General features: G+C 39.9%; 2 protein-coding genes across 5 annotated transcripts in view; one reads left to right on the top strand and one right to left on the bottom strand.

Moving 5' to 3' along the window:
- dnah5 (dynein, axonemal, heavy chain 5) overlaps positions 1–5,371 on the top strand; it is a 119,291-nt gene extending 113,920 nt beyond the window's left edge. For 3 of the 4 annotated variants that reach the window (XM_084726266.1, XM_084726268.1, XM_084726269.1), the window contains 2 exons: positions 882–1,113; positions 3,406–5,371. In XM_084726266.1, the coding sequence (XP_084582392.1) occupies positions 882–1,113; positions 3,406–3,557 (384 nt within the window). In that variant the 3' untranslated portion in view covers positions 3,558–5,371. The remainder of the gene's footprint in view (positions 1–881; positions 1,114–3,405) is intronic. The other variant, XM_084726267.1, reaches the window with a different exon arrangement.
- The window catches only part of adcy2a (adenylate cyclase 2a), an 80,831-nt gene continuing 65,913 nt past the window's right edge, over positions 4,599–19,516 (bottom strand). The window contains exons 19-25 of the mRNA XM_084726270.1: positions 18,588–18,672; positions 13,177–13,335; positions 11,896–12,042; positions 11,082–11,192; positions 10,838–10,952; positions 8,168–8,292; positions 4,599–5,947 (exon numbers count right to left, since the gene is read on the bottom strand). Of these exons, the coding sequence (XP_084582396.1) occupies positions 5,795–5,947; positions 8,168–8,292; positions 10,838–10,952; positions 11,082–11,192; positions 11,896–12,042; positions 13,177–13,335; positions 18,588–18,672 (895 nt within the window). The 3' untranslated portion in view covers positions 4,599–5,794. The remainder of the gene's footprint in view (positions 5,948–8,167; positions 8,293–10,837; positions 10,953–11,081; positions 11,193–11,895; positions 12,043–13,176; positions 13,336–18,587; positions 18,673–19,516) is intronic.

A 19,516-nucleotide genomic window follows, 5' to 3' on the forward strand; every position in this document is an offset into this window, starting at 1 on the left:
CTCTGCCTCAGTAAAACATCTTTAAAAGCTTTTCATTTTCTTGATGATTGGTGGCCATGAGTCATTGAATATTTTTTAACTGAATTTGGTCCTGATCCAAATATGATGCGTGGTTATTGTATAACCTAACGATTAAATGAGCAGAGATAGAGACTTGAGGGCTGAATTTTTCAGGGTCAACAAATCAATTTACTTTTGAATTTAAGTAGGAATAGGAAATCATTTGGCATTGGTGTCAGGTTTGCATGTCTGACGGCCTTCTTATTTATTCCACTCTATAGAAAAATCCCAGTTGCATGCTCAGAGAGAGAAAACACAGTTGATGCAGATGTCTGTATTTTACTGAGCAGGGATTTGTTGGACTGCCTGTGTTAGTTCCCAAATCTAGCTGTCATTTTCTCTCACTGAGCTTGTGTGCTGCCTCCTCAGGAGAGATGCTGCAGCTTTTGTTGGGTCAGTGGCGTCACATTTCGTCTGTCTGTCCTTGTCATTTGTTATGAGTCCCTATCTGTTCAATTTTTCCCAATAAGGTTTTTGTCAGTTTTTTCCTCCCTCAGAATGAGGATAAAATGACTGAGGGGATACAATACTCACATTTCATTTATTCATTGTACACTCTGCTCTCACTCTTTGCTCTTTTTGAGTCATATTGGATTTATTTTCTTTGTGTTGGCACAGCATCTCGCAAAACAACGCCATTGATGGAGTGCACTTCTCTGCCCTGCAGTGCTTTTTTATTGTACCTCTATTACGGCCCTATCATCAAAAATTGATTTTTTTCTTCTGTGGGTAAACAATTGCCAAATGGTCAGCTCTGTTATTCACATGTACTGCTGTGTCACACCGCCCACGTCACGGTGGATTTGTCCCTGCACTTGTAGGAAATCACTCGAGCCAACAAGGGTTGGGCCCTGGACCGCATGGTGCTGTGCAATGAGGTAACCAGGTGGATGAAGGATGACATCACCCAGCCCCCCACAGAGGGGGTGTACGTCTACGGCCTCTACCTGGAGGGAGCTGGCTGGGACCGTCGCAGCTGTAAACTTGTCGACTCCAAACCCAAAGTCCTCTTCGAGATGATGCCAGTGATCAGAATGTACGCTGAGAATAATGGTGAGATTTCATGTTTGAGATACATGACCATACTCTGACAATGCAACACTTAAAGGGATGGTTCACATTATCTAATGTGGGCTTGTATGTAGTACTTATTGATTGTCGGTGTATTAGCTATAGTAGATGCTAGTCTACAAGCTCCCACTTTGGAGAAGCAAAGAGGGGCAAAACAACGAACTACTGTGGACGAGGTCAGCAGAAAAACATAACAAATCAACATGAGTTGAAGAGTACATATTTAGAATATTTTCATTGCTTTACAGTTTCCCATCAGAAAAGGCTTTCTGATGGGAAACTGTTGTTATATAAGACAAATATTGCTCTTTCCAAACCAACCAAACTCCATAGACAATGTCGTAATTTTACCTCGCAGAACATAGAAATTGCTGGTATACCACTGATCTTGATATATTAGTTTGTTTGTGTTATTGTGTGACATCTGTGATTTAAAAGGATAGTTCAAATTCACCAAAGTCACAAAATAACAAAAACAAACTAATAGATAGAGGCGCTGGTAGACCAACAACTGCCGTCTTCTGCGAGGTAAAATGATTGATTTCGCCTATGGAATTTAGTTGGTTGGGAAAGAACAATATTTGGCTTATATAATGGCACTTTCCAGTCAAAAGGCTGTCTGATGGCAAAGTAAAGCAGTGAAAATATTCTAAATATAGCATACCTTTAATAAAGGTCCTTGGAAAAAAAAAGAAAAAGACAGTTCATTGCTTCCATGCTACTGCCCCTCTCTGCTTCTCCAAACTGGAGGCATGCTGGCCACCATTTACTGTAGCTAATACAATCTTTTTACAATCACTCTTTTCTTATTAGGATCGATCTTTCTAGTCTTTGTGTCTCAGTCTCAATCTTGTCTCCTCCTCAACATTTGCATCCCACACAATCACTCAGAATGGATGGATGTAACATTTAAATGTCAAGCAGACTAAGTGCTATTTATTTTGTCTGCGAACAGATTACCAGCAGTATGTGGCACAGTGTTTGTTCTGGATAAGACCAGACTATATTCAGGCAGGCAGCAGAGAGACAGGCCCCAGTGGACGCCTGCGAGCAAGGCTGCCTGGGAAATGAATTAATGATCCAATGATACGCGTAATGCAGTTTGTTTACACCATGTCCCCTCCCAGCTCTTCCCACAAGAAGGCTGCCTGCTGGGTCTGAGCGTGTGTGTGGCAGCGTAAAAGAGACCGGTGGAGGGAAGCTGCTGTACACAAGTGGTTGCAAGAGCATCTATGAGTTTGTGTGAGACGTGTGTGTGTACATCTAAGAGTCTAGAAACCCCCTCTACTTAATTCTGACTCTCATCAAAGAGATTAGCCCCTTCCCTGTGTTTATGCTCTCTGAAGACTGACTGACAAGGGCTGTTTGTTTACTTGTGAAAAGGATTGTTGGTTTTTGTGCTGCTGGGGGGCTGTTGAAGAACACTCAAGAAGCACTCCAGCATGTTGTCCCTGACAGGCTAACAAGTAACCAGCCACAGAGCTGGCTGCCTAAAATCCTAGGGTGTGGCAGTAGAGGGAGATAAACACATGGACTGTTTTGCACCAACAAAGATTAATTTAGTTCTTTAGTTCTAATCAGAGTTGAGCAAAACTAGTTTTAAAATGAGTAAATCCAGATTTAAAATCAAGCTCTGTTGCACAGTTAAGCACTAATCTCTGCTTAGCTTAGCAAACCACATTGAGTTTTTAGCCAATAGTAAACTGAAATTAAACAGAGTTTAATGAATATGGAGTTGCTTGCTTACCCAAATTAAAAAAAACAAATGCATGCTGTCGGGACCTTGTAAGTGTTGTTGTTTGCTAGCCAGCTACAAAGTTAGTTAGCCTGGTTACCTTACTCTAATTTCTCCTCCTTTGAGAAAAACTTTTTGGCTGAATTTATGAAGCAATTTGGCCAAATGATACAACCCAGTTCCAAATGCTTTTTGACCTATATTGAGTTGAATACAGCATGAAGACAAGTTCAAACTGATAAACTGAGGTTCAAAGACAGGTTTAATTTTAATCTTTTTTTAAGCTATTTTAACCCAGCAACTGTGCAACCCAGCCCTGATTTGAGCAGACTAACTTAAAAACAGATGTTTTGTTAAACTCAGTGGGGTGTCCCAGTGGCATCTCCACACTGATTGAAATATTTTATTGACTTGAAATAATTCTGGGTATAAAGCTGTTTAATTATAACCTTGATTAAGAGATAATTTTGCCAGCTGATGCCCTGTTTCCTATCAGTTTTCACTACATATTGTGACACTTCTACTTTTCCGGTTTGCAGGTGTGAAGGATTCCCGCCTCTACTCCTGTCCGATCTACAAGAAGCCAGTTAGGACAGACATGAATTACATCGCAGCTGTAGACCTGAAGACTTCACAACCTCCAGATTACTGGATCCTGCGGGGCGTCGCGCTCCTCTGTGACGTCAAATGATCGCTACATGTTGAGAAACACTGACACAAATCTGGCAGAAGGTTAGCTATTATTAACTTCCATCAGTCACGCGCCCAGTGTTATAGAGAGTATGCAGGGTAAACAGCTGTTACCATGGTTACAATTTTTCTTTTTTCCCACCACAGTGTGAAAACTTGCGACAGAGTGAAACATCCGGTTCCAGACAATGGAACAAAAACTCTGGAAGCGTCACTATGTCACTTGAATAGATCCATGTAGAATGGTAAAGCACATGAATGGTGATCCCTTAGAGTCATTCTTATATAGTATAATCTAGTTCAGAGTGGCAAACGTTATTACTGTGCAACAAATGGCTTAAGGTCAAAGGTGGAACAAAGATAGCTGAGGTGCACTGACTGAAGGTCAGATATACATGCCTGTGTTATTCAGATTCTTCTGTAATTTCAGTATGTGTAGAATTTCATTTTCAGCTAGCTGTGGCTGCTGTGTGTTTGATATGTATAACCTACCACAAGAGACGTTATTTTTAGATCAGGATGAAGATGACAGTTTTTAATTAGAGGGTCCCTGAATAGTTTTTTTTTTTTTCCAATTACATCACACATATAATGCTCAATGATAAAAAGAGCTTTCTATTCACATTAGTTGGGTCGATAATCATCTAGTCATCATCTTGAGTGTGTGTCCATCCTGGTTGTATCTGTTTGTGAGGTTTATTTTAAAACTGGGATTTGATTTAAGTTTTGCTCTTCTAAAATGGAAACTGCAGTTTTAAAGCAGACATGACTCAAACTGTGCTGCCTCACTGAATGATTCAATTTTGGCCCTGATATATCTAGACATATTGTATCTGTTCATCTGCTCTCAAGGGGTTTTACCCAATGTCAAGCATGCACAGTACCACACTCTAGTGACAAAAGCACATTGAACCAAAAAGGACTAATTCAAGTTGGAGCTGACATCATCAACCTATTTGATTGCTGTGAGGTTACAGTTCTGCTCTCATGTTAATGTGCTGTGAACTGGCCATTTTTTAAGAATAATAACACTCAGTAGAACTGAAATACATAGAAATTTTAATGAAGTTTTTACAAAAAACAATGGCATCAAAACATCAAAACACTTTTTTGGTAGTATTTTCTTTTGTTACAAAACCACCGTACCATACGCACTCTAAAGCTACCCTGTACACAGATCAGGCATGGGTTTCCCAAATTAAAATCTTCACATTAAAATCATCTTTTAAATTTTCTTATCCAGTAGTGCCACTCAAACCTAAGTCTTTTCTGAACAGCATCATTTACCTGATTATCTGTTTTCAGCAGGTATTGACAAATCTGACCCATGCCATTAAGACTTTATAATAAATTTAGTTTTGTCTAAATGGTCAATAAAGGTAAGATGATTTATGTGTAGAGATTGCTGTGGGAAACTTTGCCCTGCATGAATATCACAATATATTCATACTTTTTTTTATGCTTCTCCATGTATGGACCACCTGTAAAATACATCCAAGACTTCGTGCTTCTAACAAGGTTGATGGAGTTATGTACACATATGTGTGTCTCCTTGTTGGCTGGCTGTGTTTTTTCAAAGGACCAGCTTCCCTTTTTGCAACAGTGGTCATGCAGTTTTCCCTTGTAACATTTGCCCTTTAATTTCGTTTTAACATCAGCTTATTCTTCTGTAATGTTTTGTATCATTTTGTAAAAGTTTGGTCAAGTTGGGGGCACACAAATATCCTTATATCCACAACACCAGCATGTTTTTTTTGTATTACCATTGTTCACTCTGAAATTATTGTCTTTCTTAAAGAAACATTCATGTGAAAATTGTTGCCACGCTCTTTCTCTACTTCTTACTGCACAACATTTGACATCCAAAATATACTGTGTCCTGTAAAATGAACAGAATTATAGATTCTGTTTTTGATGGACCTGGTTGAAAAGAGACTTTGAACAGCAACAAGCCTCCCAGAACACAGTCAGAATACTAATTTAGACATTTCAGAGTCTTCTAATATATTTCAGGGGTTATTGCCTATTTGCTGTACACGCTACACTTACAGTTACATAAGTGACAAAATGTATACTACAGCTGTGGCATAGTTAACTTGCAATGCGACATTAAAATCAGATCCAATTCCCGCATTCCACATACATTATTTCTGTTAGAACAGCAATGAGAAGACTAAATCTCCTCTATCTGCAATGAACGTCTGTGCCTGTGTGAATTCAGCAAATTCTCAACCAGTTTTACGGCATTACATTCCCTTGGGACAGTGAGCGGGTCATCTCTGTGTGCACAAAGTAGGTCTTGAGCTCTCCTTTGCCCTTGACGTTGATGATGCCTCTACAAGAGCACATGTAGCCCAGGGTGAGAAGGATGCGACTCGTCTCCTCCGTCACCTACAGCGAGAACCAGACGGGTAATGTCGATTTTACTTATCTTGCAAGACTGAATTAAATTCCTGCTGGCAAAAATATTAAGCGTTCCAAAGGAATACATTTCCAGGATACCAGGCTGACCCGCATAAGTAACAAAATCATGTATTGTTAATATACTGCTCTGCATCTCCAGATCTCTGTATTTAAGCAGAAGAAGGCTTTAAGTAAACTTTCACTGTATTTTTCTTATTACTACCATTAAAAGGATAGTTTGGATTTTCTGAAGATGGTTTGGCTGAAATAATTATCCAAAGTCTGTATTACTTATAGGAGATGGCAGTTAGCACAGCACAGAGCACAGGAGTTGCTTGTCTTGATTTGCTTGTGTGAATAAAGGGACAGTTCTGGAGACAGTGGAGCTATCAACCATAGAGATGTATGCCTTCTCTCCAATATATAGGTCCCAGCCCTTCATCAGTCATGATGATGATGATGAAGGGCTGGGGCCCGAAAATGTTAGCATTTGAATTTCTGTCCAGCACCCTGTACTCATCATTTTTGGATGTCCTTGCATAATCACACAATAACAGAAGCAAACTAACTGATCAAGGAAGCGGTATACCAGGAACTCCCATGTTCTGTGAGGTAAAATTGCTGATTTTTCCAAATGAGTCTGATAGTTTTGGAGAGAGCCACATTTGGCTTACATAATGCCACTTTCTCGTCAGAAAAGGTTGTCTGTCGGCAAAGTAGAGTGCAGAAAAGTTTTTCAATATAGCAAACACTTAAATCGATATTGATTTTTTTTTTTTTTTAGGTAGCTAACCATTTTGTTGCTGGTTCTCCAAAGAAGAGTCTTGCCAACTGCAAAACACTGATTACTGACTAAGCATCTCACAGAACCCCATTTTAAAAAATCTGAACTATCCCTTTAATGCTTGTAAAAGATAAAGGACGCATAAACAGCTTATGCATAAAATTCAATTTGTAAATTGAAAATCATAAACAGTACAGTACAGATTACTGCAGCTTACAGAGAATAAAGTAGAACTTCAAGGTTTTTTAAAATTAGGAAACATCAGTAAGATTAATGCAGGATGGGAAATATGTGTGCGCTACCTTGGAATAACTCTGCATATCTTAAATAAAATATCAACAGGCAATCTTGGAATGCAATTGAAAGCAGGTGGCTCTCTCAAATGTGTACAGGCTGTGAAGTGTAATACAGCCCTCTGAAGGCTGAGTGATTCCCACAGCCACTTGCCATGCAGGTGAAAAACCATTATATCTTATCAGCGCTCAGGCAGGGTGGGAATGTAAGATTTGAAGATGTCACATGATGTTGGGGTGATGTGATGTCCTCGCTCCTTGCTTTCATAAATAGCACGAGCAGAGGGAAGAAGACTTATCTTTAAAACATCTGTACTGACATTTAAAATCTCTACATACTGTATGAAAATGGAGCAGTGCTGCTGCTTTGAAATAAATGGTCGACTTTTAACACAACGGGATGTTTGACAGAGACAGAATGGGACTCCCAAAGCTGATTTGTGCCCCAGTGCATCACAGAAGATGGTAAAAGCAATGTGCTACAATGTGATCTCATTAGACCTTTTTAACATGAAATAGTAAACACAGCTGTTACCAATGATATTAATTAAGGTTCTGTTTCAATCAGGTCAAACAGAGTCAAGGTGCTGCTATTGTGCATTTTGGCTCATTGGACAGGCTCTGCTACACTAAATGGAACAGGACTTTCATTAGTACAATTGGTAACACCTGTGTTTACTCTTCTGTTTCATATCAATATGGCGGCTGCTGTAGACGAGGCTTTTACTTTCCAACTTGTCAATCTTTAAAAATTGATCACAAGTCTGTGATGTCTGTCATTTTTCAAACAGTTGTTGGGAACTATTTTCGACTCAGGATTAATAGAAACTAGTGGCAGTGCATGCAGTTATTTTTCTATGCCATTATCTTGAGATCACAAGTTAATTATTTCATTATCTCCAAAAAATTACCTTTGTTTTCAGGAGTACTCTGACATTTTCAGCTTGAATCAGTTGCTACAGTTGTAAGAATGCCACCTATGCATGCAGACATTGCACTTCTGATCTCTCATAAGTAATAAAAGTAAACAGGCTTTTGTATTCTCATGATGATGAACTTGTGATCGAGATAACGGCTTTAAGATAAAATAACTGCCATTCTTGGCCTTTGTACATATCATTTAATAATTACCTGTATTTTTCCCAGGACTCCAGTGCTGTCCATTCTGCTCGCTACATTCACTGTGTTCCCCCAGATATCATACTGTGGTTTCTGGGCCCCAATGACTCCAGCTATCACTGGACCATGATTAATACCTGAACCAAAGGACAACAAGTAATCACTGAACATTTCACACATATCTGTACCATATTCACTCACTCAATATGTTTTTAGATTGCTTCTTTGATCTGAATGGAAAATTACAGTTGACAGGACATATTTAGACAATATTTAGTGCTTAAAGAGATTTTTTAAATGAGGTACAACTACATCAAGAAACTGCAAGCATCTTATGAAAAAGGTTGTATGTTTCTGTTTCTGATGTCATACTTGAACAATGTTGTTGGAAATGTATTAATCAATTTTTGATATCACTGATTAATTATTGAGTGCAGCCAGAGTGCAGCTCCAAAAGGCCTTGAGTAAGAGACGTGCTGCTCTCAGAATAAACAAAGCTTTTCACAAGATTTCATCAGAACATGAGATGAAGTGGAAGCTAAATGCAGCTGAACTCTTAATCCCCAACACTCCCAGCACCTCTGCTAAGCAGACTCTGGAGCTTTTCACAGCAATGAGATGACACCAGGCCTCTCTCCACTCTGCCTTCCGAGTCAATTTCCAGATTGCTGGAAATTGCAATCTACACGAGTGTGCGCAGGCAGGCAGCACACACTCAGGCACATGGCCGATGGTTTTGTCCAGTCCCAGTGGGGGAGGACTTGTATCCCTCTCTGATGGAGCGTTTTAGGCCCGTCTGGAAGCAGCAGGGATGTACAGTAGCACACACGCACACTGCTGAGTTAATGGAGCATCCCATGCTGCGATCTTCACAGACAGGTTGAAGGCATCGAACTCTGACTCTTACTGCATGCTGGGAGCTGGGACCTGCTTTCCTCTTCAATTCTCCCTCTGCTCTTTAGTCAGTCTCTCACTCTGCTATTATGTTGCCATGACTATACCTATTTCCTGCTGCAAACATGAGTTTTATTTTCTTGTCATTCACACATCTAAGCATCTCTGTTTCTATCGAGATAATGAAATCACTCTCACAGCATACTGCTGCTCTAAAAAAGAATAAGAGCTACATGTCCATGTCAGTACATAACATCAACAGAGCATGCAGTTAGTCTATATTCAAGCCAATTATTTTAAGTAACCTTTTTATTTACAAAAACCTGTAATGGTTGCAGCTCTCACCCAGCATCAGAGATATTGTTGTGCTCTCATATTTCATCTCATTATATGCTGGATTTCAGTTTAATAGACAACAAGTTGCTTTGCCACTGCAGAATTCTATTATAGAGGGTGTCCATAAAGTCTCTTTACAATTTAACAAATTTATTACAAAAGCAAATGAATAGACACAACTGTGAAAATTATTACAAAATGAAAAGTAGATATTGAAGTTTTTTGCCTCATTTAATACACCTCTATATGTGCACCATTAGCTGCATGAACCACATCAAGACGGTACTCAATTTCTCGCCATGTTCGCTGTAGCACAGCCTCATCAATGGTGGCAATGGCATCAGTGATCTTTTGCTTCATGCATGAAGCATGAATGTGATTCAAAACTTTGATAACCACTGAGTACATAGAACATATCTCATCAATTGCTTTTGTAATACATTTTTTAAATTGTAAAGAGACTTTGTGGACACCCTGTATTTGGAGCATTTCCATTCTCACCATGTGATCAGATAACATCGACTAACCAGCAGCTAAACAACAGACAAACTGCTGTTTAACTATGAGCAAGAAGGTTTTAGTAGGAAAAAAAAGAATATTGAACTTGCTTTCACAGCAATTTGTTTTTAAAGGACCAGTGTGTAGGATTTAGTGGCATCTAGTGGTGGCCTTGCAAAATATAAACAACTCGTCTCACCCTCCTCTTCCAAACATGTAGGAGAAACTACACTGGCCACAAAACTCGTGGCGGACTCCATGGGCAAGGACCTTAGCCCTCTGTAGATACTAGCGGCTCATTCTAAGCTAAAAAAAAATGCAAAGATCCTTATTTTGAGGTCATTATACCGTAATGAAAACATTCTTATGAATATTATATTCCATTTCTGTCATATTCTGCCAATAAATCCCTGTAACAGCAAACATAGATGGGACACTGATGCAACGCGTCACTTAGGCAGAGCTACACTGAACACCATCTTTGTAGCATGTGGTTGTTTGCCAACTGTGTTTTCTGAGGGGATTTGAAGTAGGACACTTCATAATAATGCAGTTGGTTATGCAGGGTTTGGAAATGTAGACAATGTGAGCTCATACTGAATTAACTAACTACATCATTTTAACTGCAGGATCATGGACACACACTGAACTGACTGATTTACTTTAGTGTGCAATATACAAGTTGCTCTGCCTCCAGTTATTTAACCTTTTTGAAAACAGGGAAAAAAAAAAAATACATACTTCTGCAGCTGCATGTAGAGAGAAAAAAAAATAAACAAGCCACACAACAATAGAGATGAGCCGGTCAGTAGAGCAGCTTTAGCTGATTATAATGGACGCGCACTGCTGCAGGCATGCTGCGGCTTTCGTGTCGCACCATGTCTGTGTCCCATGTGTCCTGGCCATTAATCTTACACACTGGGCCTTTAACTGTAGCTTTCATTTGTCACTCACCAACTCTGAGTTTGAAGTCATTGAAGGAGTGTTTGTTGATAACATCCAGCTTCCCCACCAAGGCGAATGCAAACTCCACCATGGTCCCTATGTGCATGTACTGCCTGTCATGCTCCTAGGAACCAGTAACACATTCATTTCAGATTAAATGTGATTTGATATTTTCGTGCCAAGTTGTGAGAGAAGATGCTTCAGAATTTCTTCACAAAAACACTTGATTTTAATGTGGATGTGATGAACCCACCTGTGATGTGTACTCGGGCCCAGGTGATGCATTCAGCCCAGTAGCAGCCATGTAAGTGCTGCCAATGGTCTTGATCTTTTCCACTCCGCTGAATTTAGGTTTGGAAAGCAGCTAAACCCACAAAAACAAACACAATCCACACAGCAGCTAAAACAAATGAGACATTTTATGGCAGAAGTGATAGCTCTTGCAGTCATTTTTTGGATTGCATGCACATCCACATGCAGTGGATGAATTTGTAACAAACATTACTGTTCTCTCCTTTATTTTTCCTCCCCTCTGCCTGCCAATGAATCATGGTTTTCAGCGGCATCACGGGTACTCAACAGGGAAGTCTGTCCGATTTATAAATCAAACTGGTGTTAAAGAAAGCAGAATCCATCCTGTCTGAGTTTTAGACCTTGCCTCAGGGTTCCCTCTTTAAATACCCACTAGTCAAAACAAGCAGATATGAACACTCCCTCATATCTGCGGCCATTTCACTCCTAAACTCCAACAGTAAACCAATCACTGACCACCAGCCATGCTTGTTAAATATTGTTTTGCTTTAATTTTCGTAGCACTCATGTCTCATTTTGTATTTAATTGCCTTGTGCGCTTTTTGATTTGTGATATTATGTGTTTTTATGATTTTTACGGCCACACATCCCCACTCCAGGGACAAACTGACTTGATATCAGACACCATTATAAGAGGTAAAAGCTTGCACATGAGACACATACTACTGTGCTTGAAAGGATGTTCTGCTTTGTTTCTAGCATTCATGGTGCCCGTGTGGGATGTTGTGAAGGATGCACAAGTGAGGGCTATTTACCTCATCAAAATCAGCAATGATTTCATTGAGCAGCCTGAGGCACTCTAATCCTTCTTTGTTGACGTCAGATTCAGTGTAGAACTCTTTAAAGTCTGGGATGGAGGCAAACATGACGCACACCAGGTCATATGACTGGTGGTACAGATCCTGCAAGACAAAAAGAGGGAGACAAAATACAGACGTCAGTTAAACAACTGATCAACCACAGGATGAGATGCAGATGACAAGATTCTGATTATTATGTCAAGATAATTATGGTCATGTTAGAGTTTTCTGTGTATATTTAAGCTTAAAAATACTTGACAGTAGGACCACAGAGGCAGGCGAAAGCCAAGTGATAAACCAGACACACAAACCATCATCCAGATAAAAGTGACTCTAAAATCCATTAGGCCAGCAAAACTTGCTCCTGGATCCTGTTCAAGTGCAGGAGGAGTAATGTCATTTGCTGACTCTTCAGTCAGAGATTTTTTTTTTTTTTTTTGCAGCACAAGCAGCACTCATATTTAAAGTCCCATGACCTCTAAGAAACTACATCCTCTAAACTTCCTAATTTGTAAAATCTTACTCCTCACAGTTTCACACTGAAGGAAGCATTCAGTGGATTTAAAAGTGATTCAGATTGATGAAGGAGAAAATCTTACAGGCGAGTCAGCAAATTCACCTGGACCGTTTCTCCCAATGTTTCGTCATTATTAGCGGTAATTCATCATTTTAATACTACATTACAAGACCCTGTTCCGTTTAAAAAGTTATGATGTTGAACAAATTACCTCCTGAATTTTAGCACTGAGTATCTCAAACAGCCAGTGACTCAATTTACAATCCTCTCCACTCACCAAAAAACACTTTTTTATTGTACTTTTTACAACTTTAAAACTCTATTGTACATTCTGGTTTTGGATTTAGATTCTATATCACCTCTTGAATTCTACATTTTATTACCTAAACATAAAGCCACACTGAAATCTGAAATATCTAATCTATGTCTTATACTATTTATATCCATACTGCTTTTTAAGTAGATTAAACATCAACATAACTAACAGCAAAGGAATAAAATATGTACATAATTCAGATTTAATATATTGATGTGTAACATAGATCTTTGAGGTAAGCTGCTTTTGCAATGCCTCATCAGAGCTAATGAATAAATGTAATGGATCTTGGCATAATGCCACTGGTACTGCAAGACCTCTTTGAAACCACAAAACATCCTGCAGCCATTTCTCAGACCAGAACTTACACGATGTAATAAAAGTAAACACAATAAATGCCTACCTCATTCTTCCAATTGCGTGCCAGGAAATGTTCTGCAACGTGCGCAGGCAGGACATTCTCCAGCAAAACCCGGTTAAGGTTCTCCATCGTTTCAATCTCCTCACACTCCTTCTTGAACTTGTTCTTCCACAGAAAGTCTAACCTACAGTAATATTCATTCTGTTACAAGAGGACACAGAGGTGAAGAGACTGAAGGTACAGCTGTACAGCTTGCTTCCATCAAGTCACAGAGAAAAACAGGAAAACAGTTACAAGCGTGGAGTCAAAAACAGACAAGTAAATGTGACATTGAAAAAAACATGTTACAACTGACCCTTGCAAAGTTCTGCCCCTTTGCTTTGTGCTCCAATAACAGTCGAACAAGCTTTGTAACTGGTGTACAGTGCTGGGCGGTAATGCAACAATTAGCTAACAATTGACTGATATGTTAGCTAGCTAGTTAGCTATTCTTTTTCTAATGTAACTAGCTTGCTTACAATTGATGTAGATTATCCATTTAGCTGGCTAGTGCTTTGCTAACATTAACTATCTTAAGACGCGACTACATGTCACTTTTACAAATCTTCCGGCAACATATTTTAACCATCTTCAAAAACTTGCACATAGATATATATATATAGGTACATCAAAGTTGCCGCTATATTTGACAGGGCAAGACTGACTTGACCTGTTATATTCAAAAGTTCAGGATCTATGTTATCTAAGTTAGAAAAACAAAAATCAAAAAAGCCCCCCCCGCCCCTTACTCCATGTCAATCATAAACCCTTGGATATAACACGACTATGAAATCGGATGAGAAAAAAATATTATGGTGCTTTTTATCTACAAAAATGCAGCTCCCCCGTTTACATTTATGTGTATTTGTTCACAGGTCAGTCTCACTCTGTCCAATGTGGCAGTGATGTTGATGTAACTGAGCAACAAGCTGAAGTAATCAATGCAGCATCTATGTTTGATATGTCGATGTCGTCATTGCCTCCCTAAGTGGTTTCAAAAGGGATGGCACTTAGGAAGGGTCAGTTTTGTCACACGTGCAAAAACTCAAACTTCCATCAACAGAAACCTTAGTTATCTGAGTAGCATGAGTGAATGTCTCACATTGGGAACGCCCTTGGCATGACCTCGTCAGAAGCCAGGATTGGCTGGAACTGTGTGTCAGTGACAGAGAGGGGAGAGACCCTCGCCTTAAAAAATGGCTCGCACTACTTGTCATTCAAAAACACCCACCTCTTCCTGACTATGAAATGAGCAAGGAGGGTGGTCTGGGCTCAGAAAGAGACCAAAAGGGAGGACTACATATTTGTAGAAAGTTATCAGTGATGATGCACATTTCATCCCACAGCACAGGATCAGGTGAAACCGCCATCTTCTCCCCCAACTTGACTTGGTACGCCACCAGGAGGGATGTAGCATTTAGGGCCCCAACCAGCAGTGCAGCCGCCTGGTATGCCTTTTCTGTCAGACTGGACTGAAACCAGTCTGCTCTGGATGGGAACGTGGGACCCAGTGACAACAGGGACTTCTTTGGGTGGGGGTGTGCCGCCACCACAGGCTCCACTTAGGGAATGCTGCAGAGGTCATGGCTCTCCATTCCCTCAGAGTAAAGCACAGGGCTGCCAGCCAGGTTTGTCATGCCAAGAGAAAGAAAATTCCTCCAGTAGCTCTCAGAGGATGGGCAGGAGCTGCTTTCCTGACTTTTTCACTTTAGGCAGCCTCTTCCCATTGTAACGGGACCTTGCCACCTCCACCTGGACCTCAGGCCATTGGATCTTGAGCTTAGCTGCAGTGTGTTTGTACAGGTCCTGCAGGTCCATCGGGCGGCCGAGTCACTGGTGCCTGCTGAGACTGCCAGTGAAGGCAGGTAGGCTCGAGAAGAAAGTTTGGAACATCGAAAGGCAAGTAGCATAGTGTCAAGCCCTTTTTTAGGGGGAGGGTCTCTCCCCTCTCTGACACTAACACGAAGAGTTCCAGCCAATCATGGAATGCAATATCTTTAAATTTCATTTTCTTCCTTATCGTATGAAGCGTTCAGGTGCTCTATGATGATGACTTTATTTAAGGCTGTTCCTGAGCGTTATACACCAAACTAATCTGATAAAGAGGATGCATCAACCAAGGAGACACGTTTGTAAGGTGATCTGACAGAAAAACAATCAAGCAGAGAAAGTGGTATGATTTGATATTAGAAATATAATTAGTTGTTACAGAGACCGAAAAAAGTGGGGTGTGGTACAAAAACAAAGTGTGCATGTAAACACATCAGAGTGAGCAGTGTGTGTGACACTGAGCAGATATTAATAAATGGCATCTGTTATTTTTGCTGCACAGACACTCACACCTGGCGCTTTTTCATTGAGCTGAGGACATCAGTAATTTGTCTTCTGCAAAATACATTTATTATCCAATCAGACTGCCTCTGCTTAATATTCATGTCTATATTTGTGGCTCTTCATCCAAATCCAGCAGCACTTATAATACACAGGTAGCATATTATCATATTTTCCACATTTTTGTGACACACAAGGCCTCAAGCACAGAAACAGAAGCTCCCAATGGTGTGTCAACAACTGTGGAAAATAATCTTTTTTCTATAAATCACACTAAATAATACATAAAAACCTATGTTCAGTGTTCTGTTATGCCAAAAAAGTTTCACTGCAATGTTACCACACTTGAAATGTCCAGTTTATTAATTTGCAGGTTTGGTGTCAGCGAAAGCAGTAAAATGTGGTGCTTTTGCTCACACCTGTAAAACCACTCATGTAGTCAGTATGCTTTTTGTGGACACAGTTCAGTCCCTGGAGGGGTGAAAAAAGTGTGTAGCAGCCAGCCTGTTATTTCAGTACACAGTTGTGCCCAGAGGATCAGCTGCATCCTATTTAGTGATAAGCTCTAATATAAAAACAGAAATATTACTCTGCCCATTCCTTCTCTCTCTGACAGAGTGCTGCGATTTAACCCTACATCCAAGTCTGTTCCAAACCATGAAAATAACCTATGCATGCACAAATACTTACTGCATGTGCTATATTTTGTACATGCAGGTAACAAAATTAATTGCAATTGCAAATAACAAAGCAATTGTAAATATCTGTGTAATCAAAATGTAGAGAGTCTTAAACTGGGTTGATTACTGTTACTTTAAATACATGCAGTTGATGTTAGTAGCTTAGACTGTACTGTAGCTCCAGAGCAAAGAAGTGTCCCAGTTTTGGATCACACCAGAGTACAGTACCCTGCAGTGTAGCATAACCCCAAAATAGCTGGACTATGAAGCACATACAGTAACTCTCCAGAATAATCAGGCTCTGGTCCCTGCTTCTCCTGGCTAGTAAAGCTCCACTTGAGTAATTTCAGATGTGTTGATGTAAATCATTGGCCAGAGTGGCTGATGGGAGGCCAGACAAACGGGTCTCATGATACCCATTTTGCACAGTGTGGCACAGCAGCCCAAAAGATTTGCACAGTTGATAAACTCAGTAGGGACGGCAGAGTTTATTCCATCTAGAAGATGGATAGGGGCAGCCACACCAAGCTCTAAGGTAATAAAGGTGTATATATACCATATATAGAGAGAGATAAGCTGTTTTCTCATATGCACTCTGAGCTATACCCTGAGAATCAGGTTGGGACATTGGATGAATGTGCCCTTTTCATGCATGCGGCACACAATGCAGCTGTATTGCTTCTGGCAAGGCTGGGCAGTACATCAGACTAAGCCGTGTACAAGCGTGGGAGACCATTTAGGGTTAAAGAGACCATGGGACTGTAGAATACCTCCACAGGAAGGATATAAGAGGTATGTAGATGATACAGCATGAGCTTCCCAAAATGGAATCTACACTTTTCACAGGCCAACAGACTAAGAGCAGTTCACACCAGCTCAGTTATTCCTCTCGAACCAAACCATCATTCAAACTATTTTCCCCCTTGGTGCAGTTTGTTTGGGTTGGTGTGAACAGACTCAAACATTGTTAAGGACCAAACAACCACTCTCTGGCTCAACTCAAACAGGTGGTCTCAGATCTCTGTCAAGTGTACTAGGGAGCAGTTCATTTCTGGTGTAAACACAATTTCAACAAATCACAGAGGCATAGCATTGTATATGTGACTAAAGTGGTTGATCATTGGTTTTGGTGACTGGTCCACTGGTAGCATGTTTGCTACAAAATGTGGACTGGAAGAGGACAAAGCTGAACTCAGTATGAATTGAGCCTACACTATTAAATTATTTAACACCTGCTGTCTTAAAAGATGTTCATATTTGCAATCCTCAAAAGTCTGCTGATATGCGCTCCAGATCAACACCGGCATGAACAGAACCTGGCTGTGCTCCAAGACAAACGATGAAGAGTGAAATTTATTGACTTTTTATCCGCCGACTATATGACCGATAATCCAACCACATTTCCACCACATGACTTGTGTTTACAATTTCTGGTTTGTCTGAGGTTTGTGTGTATAGATTTGATTCAGGAACTGGATATTTAGGTGTGAACTGGCCTTAAATTAGCAGCGACAAAGACACAGGAATGTTTAAAAAAATAAACTGTCCCCACTGAGGTTATCGGCCCTGCAGAATTGATTTCCATCCAAAAGGAGCAGCCATTTCCCTCCAAGGGGAAAAAGTAATAAAGGTGTATATACTGTATATATTTAGAAGGAGACAATAACAGTAGTGTGTGGATTTCAATTTGGTCTCCACTTACATGAAATATCTTAAGCTAGAACAAGTAGCGAAGACGAAAAATACCAACTAACTAAAATAATAGCTGACTGACCCATGACAGTGGGCAGTAAACTCAATTGTATTCAATGGTATCTTATTACAGAGACCATGGGATCTTGGAATCCTCTAACACTCAGGAGCTGAGTTGCTCCGTGTCTTATTGCCTGCCAGACTTCATTAACATATAGCTCAATTTAACTGTTATAAAAGCTTATTAATTATTTCTGATGAGTCATTAACAGACATTAACTCATTCAATGAACATGTGGCATTAATCTGAACTCTAATTAACATGAAATGGGCAAATTAAAACAGTTATTCCAGAGCGGAATAGAAATTTCAAAGGAGGAACCGCGGCTGTAGCATTGTTATCAGAGAAGGGAATGTTTACTCGCATGTTTCCTATGTCTGATGGCATATCATGAACATTTTATGATAAACTACAGTAAATATATTACAGATTTCTCCTTTAAGTTAGCGGCAACAAAGACACAGAAATGTTGCCACTCCAAACTAAGAGAAAACAGGACAAAATAAACAACTTTGATCAAGAATGTACAGTAGGTAATAAATCAGCAAATGGATGGTGAAAAAAGAAAAGAGTGCAATGGTGATGTTGATGTAAGAGCAAAGCACAAGACAGACTACAACGTAATTCAAAATATTATAGTGTGGACTTACCTGTCTGGCAAGCACAAGAAGAGTGATGAAGAAGATGAAGAGGGAGATAGAGCCCATAGTCTTCAGGTCCTTGAGAACTCCTGGCCTTGAAGGGCAGTGGGGAAAAAAGAAGAATGTGTTTGTGCATGGACAGGAAAAGATAAAGGCAGAGATAAAGAGTGAGAAAACAAAGAAGATGAGCGTAAAGGAAGGGGTGAACAAGTCAAGGAACATTTAATTAAAAATTCAGATTGCAATCAGTAGTCTGTGACATGTGTCACATGATTGGTTAGCAGAGCATTTTATTTCAAGCTGTCACTCGGTTGAAACTGTCACTTCTGCTTTGCTGTGACAAGAGCTTGTTTACTATTTGGATTCCAGTGGCTGAGCTTCTCTGCCAGGGTGCACTCAAAAGGAACATTTTTCAAGATGCAATAAAAAAAAAAAAAAAAAGTTTTCATGATCTGCAAAGATTCAAGTTCCCATCTTTCCACTATCATGACCCTAAAAATAGGACACGTGTCCAGGGCAACCAACCAAGACACATCTATTGTATGTCTATGTATTGTACTGTATATGCTCACACACACACACACTCAAAGGCCAGAACATTCTATGTGAGGGGCAAAAAAAAAAATTAAAATAAAAGAAATTAAAAACACGCCTATTTTAAAAATTAAATCTACACTGAAATAGTTTTTTTGTTCATAGCAGTGAAGTCTGTCCGTCCCTATTTAAGTTCTGGCTGTGTGATAAGACTCACAGGACTGTTGCACCCTAATTTCTGCCAGCACATTTTGAATATTAATGGACTCTTACTCTTATCTAGGGCAGAGCTCAGCAGACAACTGAGAAAACAGCCTGCAAGTTCTGCATTCGCCTGGTTCATTATCTAATCAATTCTTTACACAGAATCAATGGCTATGACTGAGGACAGACAGTTTCATACA

The sequence above is a fragment of the Lutjanus erythropterus genome, chromosome 9 (genome assembly GCF_056507025.1).
Source record: "Lutjanus erythropterus isolate fLutEry1 chromosome 9, fLutEry1.hap2, whole genome shotgun sequence".
Classification (NCBI taxonomy): domain Eukaryota; kingdom Metazoa; phylum Chordata; class Actinopteri; order Lutjaniformes; family Lutjanidae; genus Lutjanus; species Lutjanus erythropterus.